Genomic DNA, 23,498 nt, shown 5'->3' with positions numbered 1-23,498 from the left:
TATAGCCACCTATTGTGTTAGCATAATAACATGTGAAGAAGGTTTCGTTAGACACATTTACACACATAAAAAGCAATATGGGCACAGAAAAAAGTCAGTTTTTCCAGAAGTATAGAACAGTCACACAGGAACAAATGAGAGCAGCATGAATCCTAGTTTACTTGGCTATAAATAAATCCAACATTTTCTTTCTCTCTATAGTAAAATAAAAGAGAAACACAGAAGCATAACAGTTTCCTTTGAGCAACCAGTCTCTTTCTGTTCAATTATAGTCATCAATCTGTTCCACCTAAAATATTTTCCTCCTTGAGAAACCAAAGAAATCAGTATTAGGATCCAAAACATGCTGTTGCAAAAATAATATAGAAGAGGTCTTTCCTTTTGCTAAATTTTGCAATTCTGGGGGGAAAAAAAAAAAAAAGCTGCATTTATGTGGCACTTCTAATCAGAAAGTCTTGAAAAGCTTGGTAAGGAAAAGTGAAGGTTACCTTCATTTTACAGAGAAAACTGCAACAAAAAGAGCTTAAAGTCATTTTTTCCTCCCAAAATCTGTCCCCCATGCATTTTCCTTTTAAACACCAAATTGGAAACCTTTAAATCTTTATATTCACAAGTGCCAAAGAGGCAAAGCTTCAGTCATACCCGTTCTCTAAACAGTGTCAAATCCTGGGAAATGCTGGTCTGTGTGTAATTCCACAGAAACTAGAGAGTAGGGAAGGAACAGAGTCAGATCTCCTGCTTCATGGTCTCACAAAGCTTGTCTAGGAGGTTGAAGATTTTTTATTACTTTACACTTATAGTAAAGTCTAGATGCTGCCTCATATATATGCAAGCTATAGTTTCACTAACATCTCTGGGCTTGGTATCAGGATCATTTCATAAAATCACATAGCTTGTGTTATGTATAAAATAGCACAAGATAACCCCATTATATCTTCTGGCCTAATAAAAGCACTGTAAATCCATGACTATGACAACACAAAATAATGAACAACAATGAGCTGTCTTGGAGAAAACACAACAAACTTCTGATAAAGGCTTTTTCATCTTCCTGAGATGTGATACTAGCCACTAAATTGCACTGGTTCTCCTTTACCCTGTGTGCCGCTGAACCATCAAAGCATATAAAGTAAAGCCAATTTGATTCAGCTAAATAGGAAAAAGTCCAAATCCTCTCCCTCATGTGATAGTTCTGTACAGTCATCTACAGAGAGCAGAACTGTGTCCACCTGTGCATATTTGGAGAATTATTTTGAAGATGAAAAATCAAGGTGCCAAAATAATATCATCTGTGGTACAAAATAGTCTCAGGGTAAGTTTCCTGTGCTGAAAATATCATCATAAACTTCAAGAACTGAATGAACACAGAGACCTTTCTTTCAGCCACAGAGATGGCTCCAAAATAATATAAAACGTGCACTTGGAATGCATAAAAGCACTATAGGGAGATTAAACACCCGAGCCTAACTTTAACAACCATATTAACTATCCTAAATTTGGGAGGAAGGAAGGAAGGTTTTGAACTAAATTGTTTGTCCCTTATTTTTTTTTTTTGAGATTACTGTCTTTTAAGTACAAAACAACTAGAGTTTTTCCTGTTTGTTTGTTTGTTTGTTTACCCTGTTTGCTAAGTTTGTTCTCAGTTCAAAACATTACTTTAGGGGATCATTTCTACTGCACTAAAAAAATAAAAAACCATGACTCACAGTCATTGAAATTTTCTTCCCAGACATACGTATGAAGTATCCTTTAAAATATTAGCTGTTTTTACAGGAAGAATCACATTAGTTATTTACTTTATATTTTCTTTTACTATTAAAAATAATAGCAAAAATACTATTTAATGTTTCTTTGAAAGGCAGATCTTGCAAATAATATTTGGTTTAAGATTGTTAAAATTACAAAAGGTTAGCTTTACTATCCACTCTTTAAGACCATAGCATAGTATTGTCTGTAATTTTATCAACAAGTAACTGGCCAGTTCAGAAACCTAAATCTGAGAATTCTTTTTTTTTTTTTTTTTTTTTTCATTCAGCTGCAGACAAGTAAAGCCCTTTTTTTCCCTGGGGTGATATGCTGGTTTGATTTTATTTCCCCTGACATTTCACCTGTCAGATTATGATAAATAGAAGAAACAAAGAATAATCATCACATTCTCATTGCATCTCATAATCAAATATCTGGAAATATAAGATAAATCAGAAATATTGTCCTGAGGGCAACCATTAACACAGAAAACACCATCAGAAACCCAAATCATCTTCCAGTGACCTAGGACTCCCATACATGTTTTAAAAATTCAAAAAGGAAGTCTGCATAGAACTGTAACATCTATTTTTTATCTTCAAATAATACGGAATTAACTATAATGAAGTAAGAACAAAATAAAAAAAAAAGTTTCTAAGTTTAGAAACTCAATTTAATAACAAAGCTCTGTGTCTTCTTTAAGTCTTTTGTGAATGCTTTCTGAAAGCAATCCTGAGGCCAAGAAACAGGACAGGTTACCCTGAAATAGTATAAGCTCAAATTAAATAGCTGGCAAGGTGAAAAGATTAATGAGCCAGAGCACACTAAACATGCTCCTGATTTACTGCATCTATAGTTTGCATGTTCCAAATTTCTCTCAGTCTCACAGTGTTGAGATTCATAAGTGATGAAAACTTACCTGCTTGGCCGGTGGTAATACTGACAGCTGCAAAAAGCCTCTGGGAACGACTCAAGTCAGAAACCCCATTCACAGCTTCAACTTCAAACGTGTAGTTAGCGTGAGCTAGCAGGTCCATGACAGTGACATAGTTATCTACTAATCCAGTTTGCTGGGGCATATATCCAATGTTACTCCCACAGGGAACACACTCGCCCTGCTCCCAGCTGCACCTCTTGCACAAAATGCGGTAGGTCACATCACTTCTTCCCCCGTTGTCAGCGGGAGGACTCCACTCCAAACTCACGGTAGTCTGGTTGATATTGAAAATTAGGTTCTGTGGTGCAGATGGAGGTCCTACATAATACACAAAGAAGTCTAGGGTAATTACACAAAACCACAGAGGGACACACAGGTAGCATTTTAATTACTGAGATAGAAAACACTTGAAGCATTTTTCTTCAGATAAACATTTCATTGTTTGTAGTACAGGCTGCATAAAAGCTTTCTTGAACTCATTTGGTAAGAGCTTTATTTATTTTCCATTAAGACATCAGAATAACAATTGTCTGTATATTTACTGACACAGGTTTTTAGCTGTTTCTCTTCTGCATAATTAAAAGGCATAGTTAATATACCTTAAAAGTTCTCTTTTACAGGTTTTCTACATATGGGATTTGTTCATCTCTTCTAAACATGCTGCACAAGCTGCATCTAGTCTTTTGTTATCAGCTCTGATATGATTTCCAGAGATATTTAGTGATGTTTTGGACTTCCGCTATTTGAACCACCAATCTGTGTCGGCCAATCTATTTGCAGTTAGAAGGTTAAGTCAGATCCAATTACAGTTCAATCAAAGTGCAGCTCCACAGAGGCTACTTTTCATTTTTCACATAACTAATTTTGGTATTATATCACATAAAGCATATTTTCTGAAACAATTTAGGGAGAACTGGGCCTGTATTGTATCTATTACAGTGAGTTATGCGCTTACGCAACATTCAGTGTTTTCCAAAGCTGCACCAAGCAAACTTGAAAATTATATTTATGCTGATCCTGTATTCACTGTCAACCCTTTTTCTGCCTTTCAGTTTCTTTTACCACTGCAAATGTACTTTTCAAACCCGGGAAAAGCCAGACAAAACTACTCGCTGCAAGTGGCTGCACCTGGTTGGTTAAGCAACGTCCTTTACTATTAAATTCATGACTCACTCACTTGTGCATGCGACATATGGTGGATCAGAAGGTGCTCTATAATAGCTATCTTCACAGTCGCATCTGGAAGATCCTTCCTTGTCAGAGAAGCTGTGAGTAGGGCAGCGGGAGCACTGCAGATCTTGTGAGGAGGATTTGTAGAACCCACGGCCACAAGCTAAAGCAAAACAAAACAAATTAAGACTTAGATTTGCAGGGACTTCTATCCTGTCTTTTTTTGCTTCTGTCACATGAGGTACACATTTCTGTAAACACCTAAACTGCCCACTCTGTTATGTCGGCTCAAGCAAGATATGCTCACAATTTCTTTTTCTTCAGATGATGCTGTTAATGATTTTTTGGAATTTTTATGAGTTCAAGTATATACTATATGTACCTCAACAGCTGGCAGTGCAAAATTTTAAAACAGAGAGCCACATAAAAACAAGAAGCATCTGGTTTTCACCTAAGGAAAGTACAATAAAGGTGTGAAATATCTGGATGCCTGCAATAGGCCTAAACAAAAGGAAAACACTCTAGAGATTTGCTTTAAGGCCACTGAAGTGCTTATGGTATCTGAACTAGCTGTTTTGGAGCAAAATTTATTCTTCCCTGATCTCGGAAACCCAAAGAATCTGTAACCCACCAGAAAACCCTGATCCTGAGAAAAGAACGAGGCATGAACATTTGTCTATAAGATGACTCTGGTAAGAACATTAAGAAAGAGGAGGAGAGCAGACAGCATAAACTGCTCAATCGGTTTTCCCAGTTTCACAGAAAGAAACAAGTAGGTTGAAATTAATTTATTAAAACTTTCAAGGAAAAGACAAAAGATAGAAGGAAAAGACAAAAGTTAGACAATAGGAAAAACAAGAGAACTTCTTACTTTGGTTTGCTCACTGTGAATCCATGAAATTAAAAACTGTGTTGTGTTACAATGCTGATGTTTAGAAATACTTCTTGCAGCTACTGCCACAGTTCCCAAGGCAGAAACACACATGAAACAAATCAACCATTAGACTTGCAAGCAGAGCACTGCAACCTAGACAGACAGCTTAAGAATGTATAAACTATGAGAACTGTAGGGAATGAGGAAGAGAGAAGTGGGGATCAGACAACACTAAAACTTAAAACAGATTAAGACTCAAGTTTCAACACCAAGGTTACAGGCAAACTTACAAACACCATCAACATGCAAAACAAAACACAAAAGTCCTCCAGAACCTTCCAATAAAGCAGAAGTATTTACAACCAGACTATTTAACTCTTTTTTTTTTTTTCTTCAACCCTAACAGACAGTCTAACCTTCTTAAGCCATCACCTGTATGCAAAGGAAAGGGATGACGGGTGAAACTTTGTACTTGGTATCAAAATATTAAAGCTAGTTAAATAGTCATTCTGTATTCAGAGGGAGAGAATTTACTTTGGTTACATTCATATTTGCTTGGATATTTTCTCAGAACAGAAATGCAAAGTATCAAAAGACACTGATATTTGGAACAGTTATTTCAGTTGTCTGGTACTGCAGTGACGGAAAGAGCATGAAAACAATGAACTTTATCCAAAGCTCACTAAGTCAATGAGGAGTACCTTTGACTTTAATAGCCTTTGGACTGGACCCATAGTGTTGCTAAAGCAACATGAGCCATATTAGTCTGATTAATTTGATGCAGCAGAGAAAAAAAATAAATGCAGCAATACTTAAGACAACAATAGATAAAAGCTGATGAATTATGTAAATCATCAGTGGATCACGCCAGTAGGAAATTCAGGCTATTACTCTATCAATATTCCAAGTTTTTTAAGAAAAACATGCTTAAAATAGCCATAACATTTAGAGTTTGTTGTGCTAAAAAAACCCCAGTGGATGGAAGCTAAATTACTTGGCAGAGCCAATTAGCATGCAAAGCTTGTAGCCTTTGATTTTGACAAAGGGGCACAAGCTTGCATTAGAAGAAATTCTAGTCCTACTTGTAAAATGTGCTATAGCTTGATTGTGCCACAGGAGCTGTTATATATGCTCTTTAGAAAACACAACAAAAAGAATTTTGGAGAAGCACTTTAGATAAACACGACCTGTGAATTCATAGTTGTGGCAAATTCAACTCAGAATTATCCTTTTACACCTTTATCCAAGGTTGTTTCAGAATTTTCTGACCGAAGTGCACAAAAGCTGAATGGGTTTGTATACATGTACCTTAAGACACACATTTAAACTTCTGTCTGCTTTTTTTAGTACTTGCAATAGAAACGCAGCTAAAATTACCAAATAATAGCTTCCTGTCTTTCTTAAATTGTCACATTCCTCTTATACCAAACAAAACAATGGACAAATACACCAGAACTTCCAACATGTAGTCCTCTGCAAAGTAAAGAGCAACTTAAAAGGCAAAGATCCCTACTGTGTTTCCAGTCTGTCCTTCTCAGCAGGGAACATTACACGGCAAAGATGCAGAGAGTAAAATAAAGATTTCAAACAGAAATAACAAAATGTAGACAGAAGACTCCTTTTCCGTTTCTGGGGGGGGGGGGGGAGGCGGGGGGGGGTTGGTGGTTATATTTGTTGTTGTTGTTTTTTTTTTTTTCTGATGACTTGATCAAGACATTTATATGCTTAGTCACTCACTATTTAAAGTAAGTGTGCACTTCATTTCTTATTAGAGTTCAAAGGATCTGAGTGTCTGTGACTAGTTTACATGACTGAAAGCCAATTGTTCTCCCGCACAGCGTAACACAGGCGGCAGGTTCAGGCATTCATATCATGCTACCATTCCATTAACTTTTTGTCCACTAAAAGGCTTGTGACCACATTTAATTACCACCCCTTTAACTTATAAATCCTAGAGATATAAGGGGCAGAATATTCTAGAACAGTATTTTTTAACAGTATGAAAACAGCACTTTTAAATAGGATTTTTAAAAACTTTGTAGTTCTTCAGAAAGGAGGGTATGCAGGGTTATACTCTATAATTAAAGGTACTCATTGGAGGAATACAATTGAATTATTCTCCCATCTTTCTTCATAAAATTAAATTTCTCACTTTTTTTTTTCAGTCTAATAGTAGAATACTGCTATTGCTTAAAAACTGGGGACCTTATCTGTTCTTAACACACACCATTGTCCTTGCAAAGAAAATTACAACTGAAAACTCCACCAAAATGGTGCGGCACAGACCACTTATGAAGGTGTGAGAACTTGCCAGTAAGCTACACAGATAACAGATGGGAAAGAATCATTCAAAAACACTGGTTTGATTCTTTTTTCCATTCCCTTTTGTCCTCCCTTGCCAAATTGCCATGGTGGATTTTTTTTTTTTTTTAATGAGTAATTTAGATAGATTGTTTTGTTCTACACTATTTTAGTTCTACATATTTTGATTCAATTTAGTTCTTCATGTAATATTTTTAAGATTACAGGGACAGGTGGTGTAAAATCCCCACTGTTGCTACCTCCATAAGGAACACTAAAAAATGTTAATTGCAAAAAAACAAAAACAAACACAGTAGCCAAACAACACTCAGAGCTCCGTACATGCAAATCTAGAAGTGATAAATACAGACACTCTTTCACAAAAGTATCTCATGGCAAACCTTCAGGCAACTCAAATGACATTTGATCACATCCATTTTAATATTTCATTTCATTAGTACAGAAAAGCACTCATTAGCTGCACTTCTTCCCTATAAAGGGAGCCTAAATTATAAGTCAAAGCACAGAACTCAAGCAATGACAGAAGATATGCAGGGGGACATAACTGGTCAGATGGCACTCTGATGTAGTTCTAATCCTCATCGTTGCTGATCTGATTAAAATGTGCACTCATTTGATGTTCCTCAAGCAAGTTAAGATCCAGCAGTAGTTTTCCAACTCAAGGGCTTCTGGGGTATTACAAAAGGCAGCACAGGGGTAGGGAGAAAGGCAAGAAAGGAAGCACAAAATAAAACTCTCTTCCACTCACTCTGTTCTGTCATTTCTGGCTGCTAATTAATTAGAATAGCTCTTCCCAGATGAAGCTCCCATTTTGTTCTAACAGCTGCTCCAAAGTCTTGAATGTTACCGACAGCACAAAGAAACAGAAAGGCACCTACCTGCCTGACCTCAACCAGCTTAAAAGAACACAATTAGGTTTTGATTCTTCCCCCATATACTACAAAATCAACAATAAATACAGAGGGAAGTCTTGCTTCAGCTAAGGCACAATTCTTCGCTTAGTATCCTAGCCTCAAAACTTTTAGGGACTGTCCATCACTGACCCTTCTAGGGCTGACCAGCTCCATGGACTTGTTCACTTATCTGCAATAGCCATGGCTGCTCTTTAGAGAAAATCTTCTCAGCTCCTCCATGAAACTGAGATTTTCCTGTTGGAAAACTGGCAGAGTTTCAGTCTGAACTACAAAGACACTGTGAACAAAATCTCTCAGACAAGAGAGCTTTTCTGGAGTTGGGGTTTGAGACTGAGGAAGCCCTAGATAAAGCAGAACACTATTCTGGCTGTATACAAGGCAAGACCCTTCAGAAAATCATACCAGCAGTCCTTCTGGGCTTGGACTAAGTTGCTTTCTTCTGGTACATCCAGTAGCACTCAGCCACAAGAAGGATGTATGGTGACAGTAGGGGCTGGCACGGCTGGGCACGGCTGCGGCATCAGGGCGCAGTGCCCACTTGGAAACGTGCTTAGCACACGCTGAAGTCAGGGCATTCGCAAACATTTTTAGCCAGTATGTTTGGGATCCCCTAAGAGGCTACACAAATACTGTAAAGAATGGAATTTTGCAAAGCCAAAAGTAAATACTGAGGAATTAACACACTCTAACAAGAACTATGATGCCACATCTGCGGCATAAGCTGCTGACTGCACCTCATGGAGGAAAATAGCAGCTTCTCTGCTGTGAGCTCATCACATGCTTTGGTGGCCTGCTAGAGATCAAATAATGCATATGTTTCTTCTCACATTTATAAAAAAAAGTCCAAGGACCACTGGAGAAGAGAATGAAAGCAGAGTAAATGGCAACAAACAGCAGTCTGGAGTCCCAGTTGCGGGACAGGAGAAAGGAAAACAAGGATGGGTTATGTACTATTCATTTTTATGTAGCCTTTTTCACTATAAAACACTATGAGATTCATTTTGTGTCTAGGATAGCTAGAGAACTTAAATTGGGAGCAATAATGGAAATACGGTGAGGGCTATGAGTGACATATGTAACAACTGATGTTTATATAAGCAAAGGAGAAAGAATAAACAGCTATAGGGCACTGACACATTAATCAAGAAAATTATTTGCTACTACAATAAACAATTTTTAAAAAATCTTCATTTTTCAAAGTGCAAGGCTTCCAGGTGGCATATCAGCTTAAGACTTAAGGCCCCACAATTGTTTCAGCATGTCAGACACTTAATTAAACATGGCTTTTGATAATAACTTTTGAGTTTATATGAAAATAATTCAAGAGGTGAATGCACTAATTACTGTTTAATCCCATTATAAAAAAGCAGACTGGTGTAAGAGGATAAGAATAAAGATGACATACTGTGCTAGCAGAGCAAGAGAGCTTGTCTGTTTACTTTAGTTAGCACACCATTCACTGAGTTTGCCATCACTAGTAAGCCTTGGTGGTGTGACAGTTTTATGCATGCTAAGATGAAACTAATGTTTAAAAAAGAACACTTTTCAGAGCCAGTGTCAAAGGATGACAAAGGAGCAATCACAGATTTTCAACAACATCAGTATTACCTACAAACTTGGGGTACCAGGCTGGTCCCACTGAGAACCATGGGAAATTGACTGCCCATCTTGGAAGGGCTCAGGTTTTCCCCTGGGTCCCTTTCTCTCTTCACTTGAGTAAGTTGACCATAAGTGATCCTATGCATTGTATTTTTTCCTACAAGCAGTGAGCAGAATTTGTTTAATATCTGTGTGGGCATAACTCACCATTCTTGTGATTTGTTTTCCATTATCTGAATCAACTCCCCACCTTTCTACCTTCTCCAAGCCTGAGAAAATTAAAGAGAATTCAGCTAACCTTCTTTTCATAGAAATGATGTATACACAAAGAGTGCATGCAGATGTTTCCTGGATGAAGTTATGCAGCTGCAAAGACTTTATTAATTATAAAATGCAAAATGGATTGTTCTGTAATTGAAACTCTCTGGGGCTCAGATACATTTGAAAATTAACATACATATATGTATGGCCAGGACATAGATGGATGCTGTTAGATTATTTATTATAGATGGATATTTTAGCTAATGCAGAAAAAAAAAAAAAAGAGCTGGTCTTTCTCCACTGGAGCTTTCAAATATTTGCTTCATAATAATATCTATGGTTCCATAACTCAGGACTAAAAGCACAGCTTGCAGAAACAGTACTCCCACTGCTAGTGTTGCTGACCTCATCTACGATGGACAGGTCTAGAATCTTTATTTTAATCCTATTGACAGTGCCTCAGTGGGAGTAATTATAACAGTAAGCCACAAATCCAGACCTCCTGTCACTGATATATTAGGGTTTTTCACAACCAAAATGAGCAGCAGACGAGGATAAAAGCAACATGGGGTAGTGATTATAGAAAGATTTGTCAACCCCCTTCTGTATTAACCTACTACAAACTCATGACAATTTGGCATGGGAGACATTAGAATTGCAAAAGGTTTAACCTTTCACAGTGACCAAAAAAAAAAAATTTTAAAACAATTCGGGGGCATTGTTCTCTTATGGGATACTTGGCTGGTAGACCACATTGGCCAAAGGCACTTTGTAGCTGAAGTCTCTGCAAAGTTTAGATAAACTGAAAGCAAACCATTATAAAACAATTCCCAACTGCAGATTTCAATGTGAAATATTAGACACAAGAAATCTAGTAACAAAAAGAGACTTCGTAACCTCTGATCCCCTTTTCCAATAATTTGTGTATGTTCCAGCCATGGCTATGTTTGAAACTGTAAATTACTTTTATAGTGAGAGATGGCATCTGTTATGCCTTCTCTAGCACCTAATATATATTGTTTTAGAAGGAGCTTAGACTATAGTATTTTGTCTAACTACTATGCAATGCTAAATGTCTAACTGAAAAAGAAGTTTATTTTAGCTTGATTTTTAAACTGTAATAACATCTAAAGATTATTCATGTTTCAACTAAGAAACTATGTGGTATGTTTTATTCAGAGTAAACTCAGGACTTTTAATGGTGCCTAAACTATAGTGTGAATGACATATCTAAATAGGGTTGTCCCATGGCTGCATACCACATTCACTGAATGTTTGTTGTTGCCTGTCAGGAATCTCTCAGACCTCATATTCATTTTCCAAGCCTACAATGTTCTTGTTTTCCAAAATCCTGCTAACGTCTTTTGAGAGATGTTCACATACTGCTAGTCACAAAAACCGAGATCCAGAAAGAGAATGCCTGCTAAGTAATAGTAACTTGCTCTGATTTTTCCACTGAATGAAGTGAAAGCTTCACCTCTCTATAAATCTGCTTTAAAAAAACAAACAAACAAACAAAACAAAACAAAAAAAAAAAACCACCAAACAAAAAAAAGCCTCCAAAGCAAGCATGGCAGCATACGAGTCTATTTTAACTTATCTAGCTGCAAAGAAACATAGGCACAAAGTAGTACTCTGCTGTTTTCCTGGCTAATTTATAGACAAGGACAAGGTAATCAGATTGAAGAACATCTACAAATCAAAGAATACCCAATGTCACTATACTGCAACAGCAAAATTACTTTGAATCTAATCATTCCGAATCAGCACATAAAAGACTAGATCTAAATGGCAATTAAAGCCACGCTGTAATATTCTGAGGAGAATTAATTAACTGGGTGAGTTAAAAGTTGTGCACTGAGGCTATGACATAATGTTTCTCTAAATTTTGACTATACAAGGATAAGGCATATGCCTCTCATTAACTTCTCTGGAAATGACAAATATGAAGCCACCATGAAAACTGGGGGAAATGAACATTTGAGAGATACAAACACACTAAAAATGCAGAGGTATGTAACTCTGTTACTCTGCTACAGAGCTCAAAATTGAAAGGTGAGTTAGCAAATTAAAGGAGAAGAGATATTCTGGGTTTCCTGTTCATTCTTTTCCTGTTTCTCCCCTTTGGTTCAACCATGCCCTTCCCTCAAGATTAGGTTTGCAAGGTGCTTGAGTAGCTTCTGCTCAGAGTTGAGTGACAGCTCAACTCATTAGCCAGTTTGGCAGCAAATGCTCCACACTTTGCAGGACATGGTATAGATTCATCACAAAAAAAAAAAAAAAAAAAAAAAAAAAAGAATACATGCCTGAAGTATTGGCAGCATAAGTTTTATCTGTCTTCCTGAGAAGGTTCTCACCCAGTCAGAAAATTATTGATAAATATGCAGATAGCTTCTTCATCTTTAGGTTTTGGTTATTGTTCCTTCCTCTTTTATTAAAATGATAATATTCAGTTAAAAACTTTTTGAATTTTTTATTAAAAAATAATCTGTTAAAACTATAGTGACTAAGAATTCAGCAAATCTAAAACTACAAACCAGCTTATGTTGTGAAAGCTCTGATGGTCTGATAGGAAATGTGTATGATTATCTAACTAAGCAGAATAACACATCACTGAATGCATCAGCAGACAACAGAGAACTGCTATAACAAAAAGAAATTGTCTTTGCAAATTTGGATGTAAATGGCTTTTTTTTCTATACAGATATATGAAAAATTCATGCTAAATTTGTCACAGTCCTGTAATGATTTTTTGGTTGGGTTTTTGGTTTGGGGTTTTTTTTGGTTTGTTGCTTTGGTGTTTTTTTTGTTTTGTTTTTACTCATATAAAATTCAAATCAAACCGCTGTAAGAAAATAAAATAAAATAAAACCAACCAAACAAAAAAACCACCCACCCCAACCCCATAGTGATGATGAAATTATTACAATAGATTGTTTTAATGAGATTTTTCTTTAATTTTTTTGCTTCCCTATTCTGGAGCACTGCTCAAACAATGAAGCTTACACAATATTGCCACTTTAATAATAATATACAATATTGCCACTTTAATAATAAACAACTGAGTTCATCATGGACTTTTGACAGGGGGGATTCTTTGACTAAATTCTTCTGATTTCACACAAGTTCTGTACAGCCATACCTTGTCTGTCCATACACAAATTAATATTTCGAGGTGTCTAATGCACACTTGGGATTTGATATTGACACTGTGCCTTTGGTAAGATTTCCTGTTGTTTTGTAAAGAGAATGAAAAACATCAAAACAGTAATGAAAATCTTTGATTTTGGGAAGGGGAGGAGCAAGTATTTTGGGTTTGCTTGTTTTTTAAATAAAAATACAGTAAATACAAATAATTTGGAAAATAATTTTAAAATAATTTGAAAACAAATCTTTGAATTTCAAGCCAACAAGATCTCCATGGTATTCTGGGTTTTCTTGCCCGACTTTTCAATGTAGCAACGGCCTTTGGATTTAACAAGAAAATCTTTAACCTCTTTTACTGTGTTCAGTCCTGGGTCCCTCACTACAAGAACACTGAGGCGCTGAAGCTGGTCCAGAGAAAAGCAACAGAGCTGGTGAAAGGTCTGGAGCACAAGTCTTATAAGAAGCATCTGAGGGATCTGCAGTTGTTTACCCTGGAGAAAAGGAGGTTCAGGGAGACCTTATCGCTCTCTACAGCTGCCTAAAAGGAGTTTAGAAGGACATGTGGGTCAGCCTCTTCTCCAAAGTAAACATCAACAGGACAAGAGGAAATGTCCTCAAGGTGTGCTAGAGCAGGTTTAATTTGGCTGTAAGAAAAAATTTCTTATCTGAAAGGGCTGTGAGCACTGGAATAGGCAGCCCAGGGAACGAGTTGAGTCATCATTCCCAGGGGTATTTAAAAGATGTCTAGATGTGGCACTTATGCACATGGTTAAGTGGTAGATTTGGCTGTGTTGCGGTACCAGTTAGAGATGATGATCTCAAGGGTCTTTTCCAACCTAAATAATGATATGATTCCTGGATATTAAAGGTAAAAATGTTCAGTGGAATGCAATAGTACTGAGTACTAGGTAGGACTGGTTTTTGGGTTTTTGTTTTTGGGGGTTTTTTTTATTTATTTATTGATTTTTTTAAGAAACTCCATTATTTTAGAATCTTTTAGCCTCATTACCTCAAATCAAACAAACAAAGAGCGACAGTCACACTCTAAATAGCAACCTTATTACATAGCAGCACTCCAACACAACTACAATATGACAACCTTTTATACAGAGCAGTGAACACGTCCCCTGACATGAGCATCTCTAATGCCCAGTAAGCCCCCCAAAGGCTCTCATTTCCCATTGCCAAATGAACACCCATACCCTTGCCAGTATGGCTGTCAGAATCTTCTAATCAGAGTCTCACAGTGTTTTTCACCAAACCTTACAAAAACCATTTACAAATATCTGAAAAACCCTCTCACTCCCTGGCCACCCCTATTCTTCATTCCTGTGAGCAGCACTGAGAAACCTCTAGGAGAAGAAACATGAACTGGTGAAGGGAAGACGCGATGAAAGCTTTACTGGCAGTTGCTTCTAAATTACCATCAGAGGTATAACAGAAAGGGGGGTAAGTTTTGGTCTATTGTTGAAATATGTCAGCTAAATCTACCACTCAAGGAGATCTAAGCGTGCAGTATCAAGGTTTGTAACTTGCCCTTCATCCTTCGGAGCTGTTCCTCAATGGACAAGTGTGGTGGCTGCAGGGGACAGATGGCTGATGCTGTCCCAGGAACTGCAGAAGCCTGCAGGAAGGAATTTCTCAGGCTGTCTCAGAGTGTATCTGTCCCTCTGCAACCTTTCAGGAGAATCCATAACTTGACCTGCCTGCCTGACCCCATCCATGGACAGTGTTGGCTCAAGCCAAGTAGAGGATACTAGGCCAAGTTTTCCTTACCAAGATGCCATGAAGTTCACCTAACATTTGCCTCTAAAAGCCTGAACACTCAGACAGTGTGTTTTGCTCAAATGCTCAACACCGATGTCCAAAATACAATGCAGACACACCTATGCTGACAAAGGAGTTCCCCAACAGCAACCTACTCCTGCAAAACATAAAAATTTATTATATTGGCAAGACAATTAATATGTCACTAAAGCCTTATGTATAAGGCCTTGTGACATACTACTGTAAAACTAACTTTTGTGCTGTTTTATTGGTTCCTCAATCTAGTTTACTCTACAGCCATTAAGTGTCTGTGAAGTCACTAACAAAGGAGCAAAAGGGTTGCAAAATGGAGCAGAAAGTGGAAAAGAAGTAGAAACACTCCTTCAGCAACAATGTTTAATCAATGCATTAATAAAGTGTAAAGGTAATAAAAATATAACCAGAGTAGCTTCTTGTACTTCTGTGGAGACAACAGCACTAAGCTTGATCATTCTATCTTTATGCCAGACTCCCTCTTCACTCAGATGATTCCCTCCAAACATCCAAAAATCCTGCCCTACAGCTCTCCAGATACAAATAAAATTCAACATATGAAAGCCTCAGATATTCTGAAATCTTTTCATGAAATCATTTTGGGCCCTGTGAAAAAATGAAGGTATTTTTGTGGAGTCTCAGATCTCTCTCAGATCCCATGGTTCAAGGATAAAGTTCTCTGTAAAGCAAGTGGCGCAAATGAATCTGCTCTGTTTCTTCCTGAAGTTTTGAGACAGTCAACTTGTTGTGGATGATTAATTTAATTTAGCTGTAATGGTGCTTAATAATTGGCTGGCAAGAAATAAATCTGGAGGGCTTTCTTATGAAATAGAATAGAAGCAGGCATCTCTATAAGCTTTCAAATTGAAATGAAGTTGAAATAACTTAATAACACATTTTTGTTTCCTTTGGACAATAACTTACTATTACCATTCCAGGCCTCAATCCAGAAAAAAATTTTCACAGGTTTCTGTAACACATTCCTCAAGGCCATCATTATACAGCAGTCAAATCCAACCAAACAAAAGACCAACTTCTAAGAACCCACAAGAGAGAAATTACTCCACTTCAGCACAACAGTGCTATAGAATCTAAAAATAACTTTACTTGCATATCCTGGTCTGAGATATTTCTACATCTAATGCTGATTGTCCTACATACTCAAAAAAAGTATGCTCATGCCTTTGAATCCATTGTGGTGCTTTTGAAGGAACTTTAATGCAAAAAAAGAAACTATTCTCCACAGTTACATTTGGTTTGGAATGGGAAAAACCAGAATTGCTGAGAGAAAGGAAACAAAAAATACACTCTAATTTATTTAAAAAAGAATTCCCTTCCAGGTTCACAGAAGACAATAAAAAAATGATCAGTGCATAGATTGCAAATTTAACTGCCTTTGTAAGAATTTAACTATAATCCTTTAAAATAAAAATGGATTTAACCTCTTTATCTAAAGATTAGAGTGTCAGTTTATTAAGAGATTACAAACACACAACTCCACTTTAATGAAAAAAAATAAAGGAAAAGCATTACTATAGTAATTCACTGACATGAAACTGAACTGGAACAAAACATGAAGAAACTTCTGGGTTTCAATAAGCATGTGGTAAGAAAAGCATTGCTAATTCTGACAGATTTATCTGTACCAGTTTTTATGATAAAACTCCTTGGATTCACACAATGCTTTAATTCCAAATAATACAGCATGAGTTGTGATACTGTGAAATGAAGTTGTCTTTACTAATTGCATACTCTGAACAGAAGTGTGTCTTATAGCAAGGAGCGTATCAAATCTGCCTGGCTGATCCTTATGATTTGAAAATGTCACTTTTTACTAAGCACAGAGAAAATAGGGAGGGGCAATAAAGTCGCTCAAAGATAGCAGCCATCCAAAAAGATAAAGAACACGCTGAGGAAAAGCAGACAACAGATTGCAGAGACAGAACAATCACAGATGGAGGCCAGGTGGGTGGGTCAAACAATTTTTTTTAAAAAAAGGTTTATTTTCATATTTAAACAGTACCCCGTTGTGTAAATGTTCAGCAAAGAACTGATAAGAAAATGGATTTGTAAGTGCGTTTGAACAAACAACATGTCTTACAGTCAAGAGGGGTTTAGCCGTATATAATTAAGGGATAATGTGCATGGCTGAAGAGTGTATGATACTGCAAGTGATTAAGCACAACTGCAAAACAAAGGAGTTAGATATTCAAGGAAGCTTGATGGAACCAGCACGATGCAATCTCAAAACATGAACCTTATTTCTGTTAAAGAACAAGAGGATATTTATCTAACCAGACAAAAGATTTTTTCACTGGAAATGCAGTGCACTTCCAAGCTGCTTTTGCCCAGTAAGCAAGCTAACTATCACACTTTCTGTTTCAGTCTACACTACTATTACATTTAATCCTTTAAAACTCCTAAGAGAACAGCTCTGTGTGCATGCAAGGCCCAGGTTCTCTGGAATTGCGCAATCATAGTTCTCTGCAAATTTCCAAAAACTTACTGGCATTAGTCAGCTGAGTAATTACATACCCTGAGGGCTTGAACCAAACCCACTGAAGTAATAGGTGTCTTGGACAATGGATGACCTGAATCATGCAATAAAGACAAGGCAAACAAGGAAGATCAAAGGTCCACTGAGACCACTGGTATTTCCTAGCAAAGACTGCAGTATAGACACATGAACAATCTCCAATGCATCTACCTAGTTGTCAGGTATATTTTCAAGGGTACCAATATTCTAAAACATTTACAAAACTTTTAAGGGTTTGGAAACACAGAATTTCTATTTCGGGAATTTTGTTATAATAGTTTTTATATTTGTGGCTTGGGTTTCAACTTGTGAAAACAAAAAAGGAATAGAAAGAATGCCAACATAATACTAATGCATCCACATTTACATTTTTGTCTGGATGCAGAGTGCACTTCTGAAGGGATCTCCCAGTAATCCATGCTTACTGTGTTCTGGTTCCCACCACATAATCTCAGAGCAAATGAACAGGTTTGTTCTCAGAGGAAATTAACCCAAAGATGTGCTCCAAGAGTGAAACTACAATTGGATCAGACCAGACCTACTACAAATTACATCCTCCTGAAATTTATTCAGTGTGAACATCAAGTCCTCAGGACAAACTGTTTTGCTCTATGTTCACTCCTATTGCTCTATTCTCCTTGCTAGTGACACCATCATGAGGGGAAAACATGAATTCTTTATTTAGATAAGCTTTATCTGTTGGCTTTGATTGACAAGTCACTAGTTAAAGTATCTAAAAGATGTAGAGGTGACTCAGCATCCTAATTGTGAACAATTTGTATCTCAAATGATTTTTTGTGCAAGTAATTCTTCAAACATCTCTGTGCCATTTGTTAGAAAGACAAATGTCTAGATGTTGGTTCCTCAGTGCTCAAGAAACTGTACAATTCCTTGAAAAAAGAGCAAGACACTGAAAGAAAAACAATGAAGGCAGAAATTGTTATTCTCAAACAAAAAGAAAACAAAGAAGAAGAAGAAAATAAAAGCTGGTTTATGTAAGTGAGGGGGTAGAAAAAGCAAATTTTTATAAAGTTCAATAACAGGCAAGGAAGCCCAGTTCATCCTCACCTACCGTGTTTGCAGCTCCCCGTGGAAACTGTCCATGTTACAAAAGTGCTCTTGCAGGCCATGGCAAAACTCAGTTTCCCACTAAAGGTGGAATTTAGGGCTTTTAATTAGGCAGCTCTATTCAAAAATCATTCATTCATTCATTCATTCTCAAAAGGATGGACTGCCAAGTAAGAAATAAAACATATCCCACAAAGGTGTGAAAGTCATGGCAATGACCCAGGGGACAGAAGATACTGTCACTGATAAAAAGCATTCCCTGGTATCTCCCTGGCCTCTAATGCATTTCCATCTTCATTTCTGCTATACTACCTTAAAGCATTCTGCCTCCTTAGTATTGCTCTCCTTCTTCCCCAGTCCTGCAATTTTCTGCATTAAATATTTAAATAGTGTTTTTCTTCTGAATGATAAAAGATACAAGTAAACTTTAATTGAAGTTAATTTAATAGGAATAACAAAGATGGAGCAAATTCAGAGACTAGAGTGGCCGTAAAGGTCCACTAGAAACCAATAGGGCTGAGCAAGGGGAAACAAAAGGGGCATGCAGTCCTCATGCGGGGTGCTCAGTTCCTCCCCTTCCCAACTTTTTCTAATCACACAGCCAGACACATTTCCATTACACAACCCACCTCCTTATCACCAGCAAGCACACCAGTCCAGCAGACCCACTGATCTCAAATGGGTCTCCTCTGAGACAGTGGCAGGAAAGCTACACAAAGGAAAAAGGTTGGCCAATTCTGACACTGGATTTAAATACAAAGTCAGACTGGGACCTAAGTATCCTGAGTCTGCCCTGAGGGCTTCTGCAGGAAAAAAAGGGCTGTTGGGAGGGAAACATCAACAGAAACTGCAGCAATGTGATAGAGCGTGAATATTTTTAGAGAAGTTGTCCCTTGATCTCTACTGCCCAGCTGACAACAGGCCACAGATTAAACTTTTGGGATGTGATTTCTCCCAAGATTTTACACCTAAATTTCAGTTCTCACTATAGTCTATGGAGACCCAGGACTCAGTGCCCAGCTGCCGAAGGCTATCCTGCCAGGTCCTCAAGCCAATGGTCTAAAAGAATATGGGCCTTCTGTGACTCCTGTATCACATCTGTGAACCTGCATACTGTACCCCACCTCAAACAAGTTCAGACAAACAATGTTTACAAACCCAACCCAAGCCTTTTGCAAATGGTCAGTGGAACTGCTCTCCAGGCGACAGCTTCAAATAAATCCTTTTCTTGCTTACCTGTCCTGGCATGCCAACATAAAGTATCCAGTCATAGGAATTACCAGTAATCCTCAAATGGCACCCAGCTTCACAGCCTCATAAAAATATCTCCTGTTTTCATATGCATCTAGCCTCCTGTGAGGCTGGGTAGCAATGAGAAATTAGAACAGCGGACTGTCCAAAATTCTTTAATAATAGCTGGATCCAACTAGATCCATACACATGGCATTGTAGAGCTTTTTATAGCTTGTCACACAAAATCTTGGTGACTGAGCCGAAATGAGTAATGAATGCCTACAGGGAATGAGATATCAAGCTGAGGTTGGCATATTTGAGCTTTTGAGCAAAGAACTGGTGTACTGTAACTAGTACTCTAAATTCAAAATAAAATACTGGTGCAGTCAAGTTGTTTATGACTATATTAGGCTATTATGACATTTATGTGGATGGTGATGAAAACTAATTTGCTATGAATACAAACGCTAGCTGGCAATTTCCTGCACTACAGCACCACTACAGATAGGACACACATCTGAAGAATCTCAGCTTGTGGGCATGTGTGTACACATGTGCATGCTCCTTAATCATTCATATTTTAGTGATACAACCCTCTCCACTGGCCTGTCATTCAGCCAGAGATGAATGGTATGAGTAGCAAATAGTTTGGGTGAACCAAAGAACAAGTAATCATACTCAGTTATTAGTGACTGTCGGAAGTTGCACTGTTAAAGACTTTATCAAGTACACACTTGTTATGAAGAGAAATGAAAAAAAACCTCTATTTTTCTTTACATGTCTCATCGTTCTTTCTTTGGAACAAACTAACCCATGACATCACTGAAATAGCAGATGCAGAAGCCATTTACTAGACTTTCTGCCAATGTATGTATAAAACTATAAGTAATTATGGACTTTTAATTATGGACTTTTCTGAGGGATCTGGGAATCCGTGAAAAAATGTTATTTCCTGCACTACAAAGTGTGCCAACCCCTTTGCCTAGCCACTAATTCTCATGGTGAATTAATAAAGCACCTCTGTGCACTTTTATGCCCTTTTGGTTTCCACGTCCTATAAGGCCCGTAAGTGCTTGAAACTCTAGTCTGCATTTAAGTCGCAGCTTTTAAGACATGTTAAAATTACTGGGAATTTTTTGAAAACAAAATGTCATTCAGAATAAGGAGTTATAAGATGCAAAAGGAATGGAAAGCCTGCTAGAATCTGTTTCAAATGCAGTGAGAGGTTTTAACTATGTGTGCAAACACATTTAAGGTAAGAGTGATTTTACTGGACATATTTGCAACAATGAGCCCAAATGTACATCAGCACCGCAGGAATACTGGTTTTCAACCAGTGACATTCCCAACAATAATCTTTGGATGGACTTAAACCAATACATCCACCAATCTGTGCTCTGCACTTATATTTTTCCTGTAGTACCAGAGATTTCAAACAGCCCCTACTTTGTGCTGGATTTTCACTCATCCTCCTTCAGCCCTGAACATAGCACGTATTGTGGATTAGCAGTCCAAAAAATCTGTTTCATCAAAGACTGATAATGGGAGCTTGTGAATAAGAAATGGAATTTAATGTGAAAATAGGTATTGCTAGGGTTGCTGTACTGATTGCTTTTCTTTTTTCTTCTTTTTTTTTCCTTAACTGCATTTACTTGCAGCATCTGCTTTGTGTTTGCAGTGAAGCTACTATAAAATTTTCCATCAGCTGTAACTGGTCTGCAGAACTAAGGGTTTCTGCTGTACAGTTTAGAAATACAGATACTTAACCTTTTCTGTGATTATGTTTCTACAACATCCTTTGGCAGCAAGGCTCACAGTCTAATCAATCGTATAGTAATTGTCCTAAAAATTAATATAAATTATTCCTGACAACCTGTAAGCACAAAGCACTTTTATTTATGTCCACTGGCATATCGAAATAAAATACTCCTTTTTTTTTTGTCATATTTGTAACAGGTAGGCAGACTTTAGATTTTACATAGAAATAAAAGAATTTCTGTGCACTGACCTGCTTAAAAAAAATCTAAATTAAAAAAGCCCCCCAAAAAATCCAGAAAAAAAAATCACAATTTTACAAATGAAACAACAAATACCAAGTCATACTGGTAGATTAGTAGTTTCCACATAAAGCAGCTCTTTCAGATAAGAAACTCAGAAGAGAACAGGGCACAAAGCAAAACCTCAGACAGACCAAGAATTCAAGAAGATTAGGTGGGGTTTATGTGGTTTTACTAGTAAATCAAACCCAATTACACAGAACTTGAGGAAGAGATTGACTTGTGGTATTATCTCAGCCTATATTGTCCAGCTAAAGATTCGACAGGTATATAGCCCATTTACATGCAGCTTTTTGCATATGCAGAAAAATTTATGTCTTCTTCTCAAATTTTATACCACTTCTGTTAAACTTAAAAGATTGATAGCACTGCTATTCACATGAAGGTCAAACAGGCAAGGCAAACTTCTGCTCCTTTTAGTTCCTAATTTTCTGTAGAGTTACTTTAATTGTGTAGGGCTTAGGCTTACTTTATTAAGGCTGTAGCTCTGCTTAAATATGTCAGTGGACTGGGAAAAGGCAAATTTTCTGCATAAAAGAATAACATAACATTTGGCAATCCATACATCTGCATTATCTCCTTAATTTTCTTTTTGCATCAAAAGCACTTTAAATCCACGGCCATTTTCTTTATTCTCAATTTCTTTAAATAAAATTATTTTACATTTCAATGAACTTGAGCAAATATTCCCTTGAACTACCCATTTCTTGAAAGAATAATGGAATTATAGAATGGTTTGGGTTGGAAGGGACTTTAAAGATCATCTATTTCCAAACTCCCATCCTCCCCCCCCGCCCCGTGCCATGGGCAGAGACACCTTCCACTAGACTAGGTTGCTCAGGGCCTCATCCATCTTGGTCTTGAACACTTCCAGGGATGGGGAATCCACACCTTCTCTGGGCAACAGATACGTTGCCCAGAAGAAGATGAGCCTGGTAACACACCATCATGGCAACTCAGCTGTTCTAGTTTGTCATTTTTATATCAGAGAATGTGCATACTATTCTTCCAGGCATACTGACACACTACTGCCTCGTCTTCTTCAGCTTGAATTCCTGACACTGAGTGCATGAAACCTGTCTGTCAATTTTTGAATTCCTATTCCCTCATGAGGGAACAGCACACTTTTTCACTGGGTCTGTCTTCACAGGCCCTCATTCTGAACTGACCAAGTCAACAACAATATATGCACAATGTCCTCTTGTCACATCATGAAAGTGTTTCAAATGAGAAGTTTAGTCATTGTTTTAGCCATGGTTCCAGCTGGTTTCAGTAGAGCAAAATGCAAAAACACTGTTTTTTCTTCAAAATTATTTTAATCAAGTACCTCTAAGCCTAATGTATGTTTTTGTACCCTTCTCACTGTGGTAACAGCCATTAAACTAGATTTCTTATGAAGAGCTTCAGAAAGATGGGTACCCTGCTCTGTTTCAAATTTCATTAGTCATGATAAGCTATAGTACAGCCTGAAAAATTAGGGTTTATGGCCTCTATTCTGTTTTAAGCAGAAGTATAAAGTAGAACAAACCCACACCTGGTTTTATTTCAAGATTTCATCCTACTTCTCTATTACCTACAATAGGTATTTGTCCAGTTTTTCAGGCTAAGCAGTCTTCCTCATTGGAAAAAATTATGTAGAAGGATGCTCAGTAACAAGAGTACTAAGTCAAATTTTTTGTTTGGGATCCATTCCCCACACTGGAACTTTACAATTTTGTTACCAGACTCAACTCAATTTCTCTATCTTCTCTGGTTAAATAACAAAAAATAGGAGCAAAGGAGGGATATATTCCCATTAAGTACATGGAAATGAGCACCCCAGAGTCAACTAATT

At 37.3% G+C, this 23,498-nt stretch overlaps 1 protein-coding gene across 5 annotated transcripts in view; it reads right to left on the bottom strand.

Annotated features, from left to right (window-relative positions):
- EPHA7 (EPH receptor A7) overlaps window positions 1-23,498 on the bottom strand; it is a 162,264-nt gene that overhangs the window by 103,468 nt on the left and 35,298 nt on the right. For all 5 annotated transcript variants that reach the window (XM_059842448.1, XM_059842446.1, XM_059842444.1 and 2 more), the window contains exons 4-5: window positions 3,861-4,016; window positions 2,666-3,001 (exon numbers count right to left, since the gene is read on the bottom strand). In XM_059842448.1, the coding sequence (XP_059698431.1) occupies window positions 2,666-3,001; window positions 3,861-4,016 (492 nt within the window). The remainder of the gene's footprint in view (window positions 1-2,665; window positions 3,002-3,860; window positions 4,017-23,498) is intronic.

Source organism: Haemorhous mexicanus, chromosome 3 (genome assembly GCF_027477595.1).
Source record: "Haemorhous mexicanus isolate bHaeMex1 chromosome 3, bHaeMex1.pri, whole genome shotgun sequence".
Classification (NCBI taxonomy): domain Eukaryota; kingdom Metazoa; phylum Chordata; class Aves; order Passeriformes; family Fringillidae; genus Haemorhous; species Haemorhous mexicanus.
This window is presented reverse-complemented; position numbering and strand designations above follow the sequence as displayed.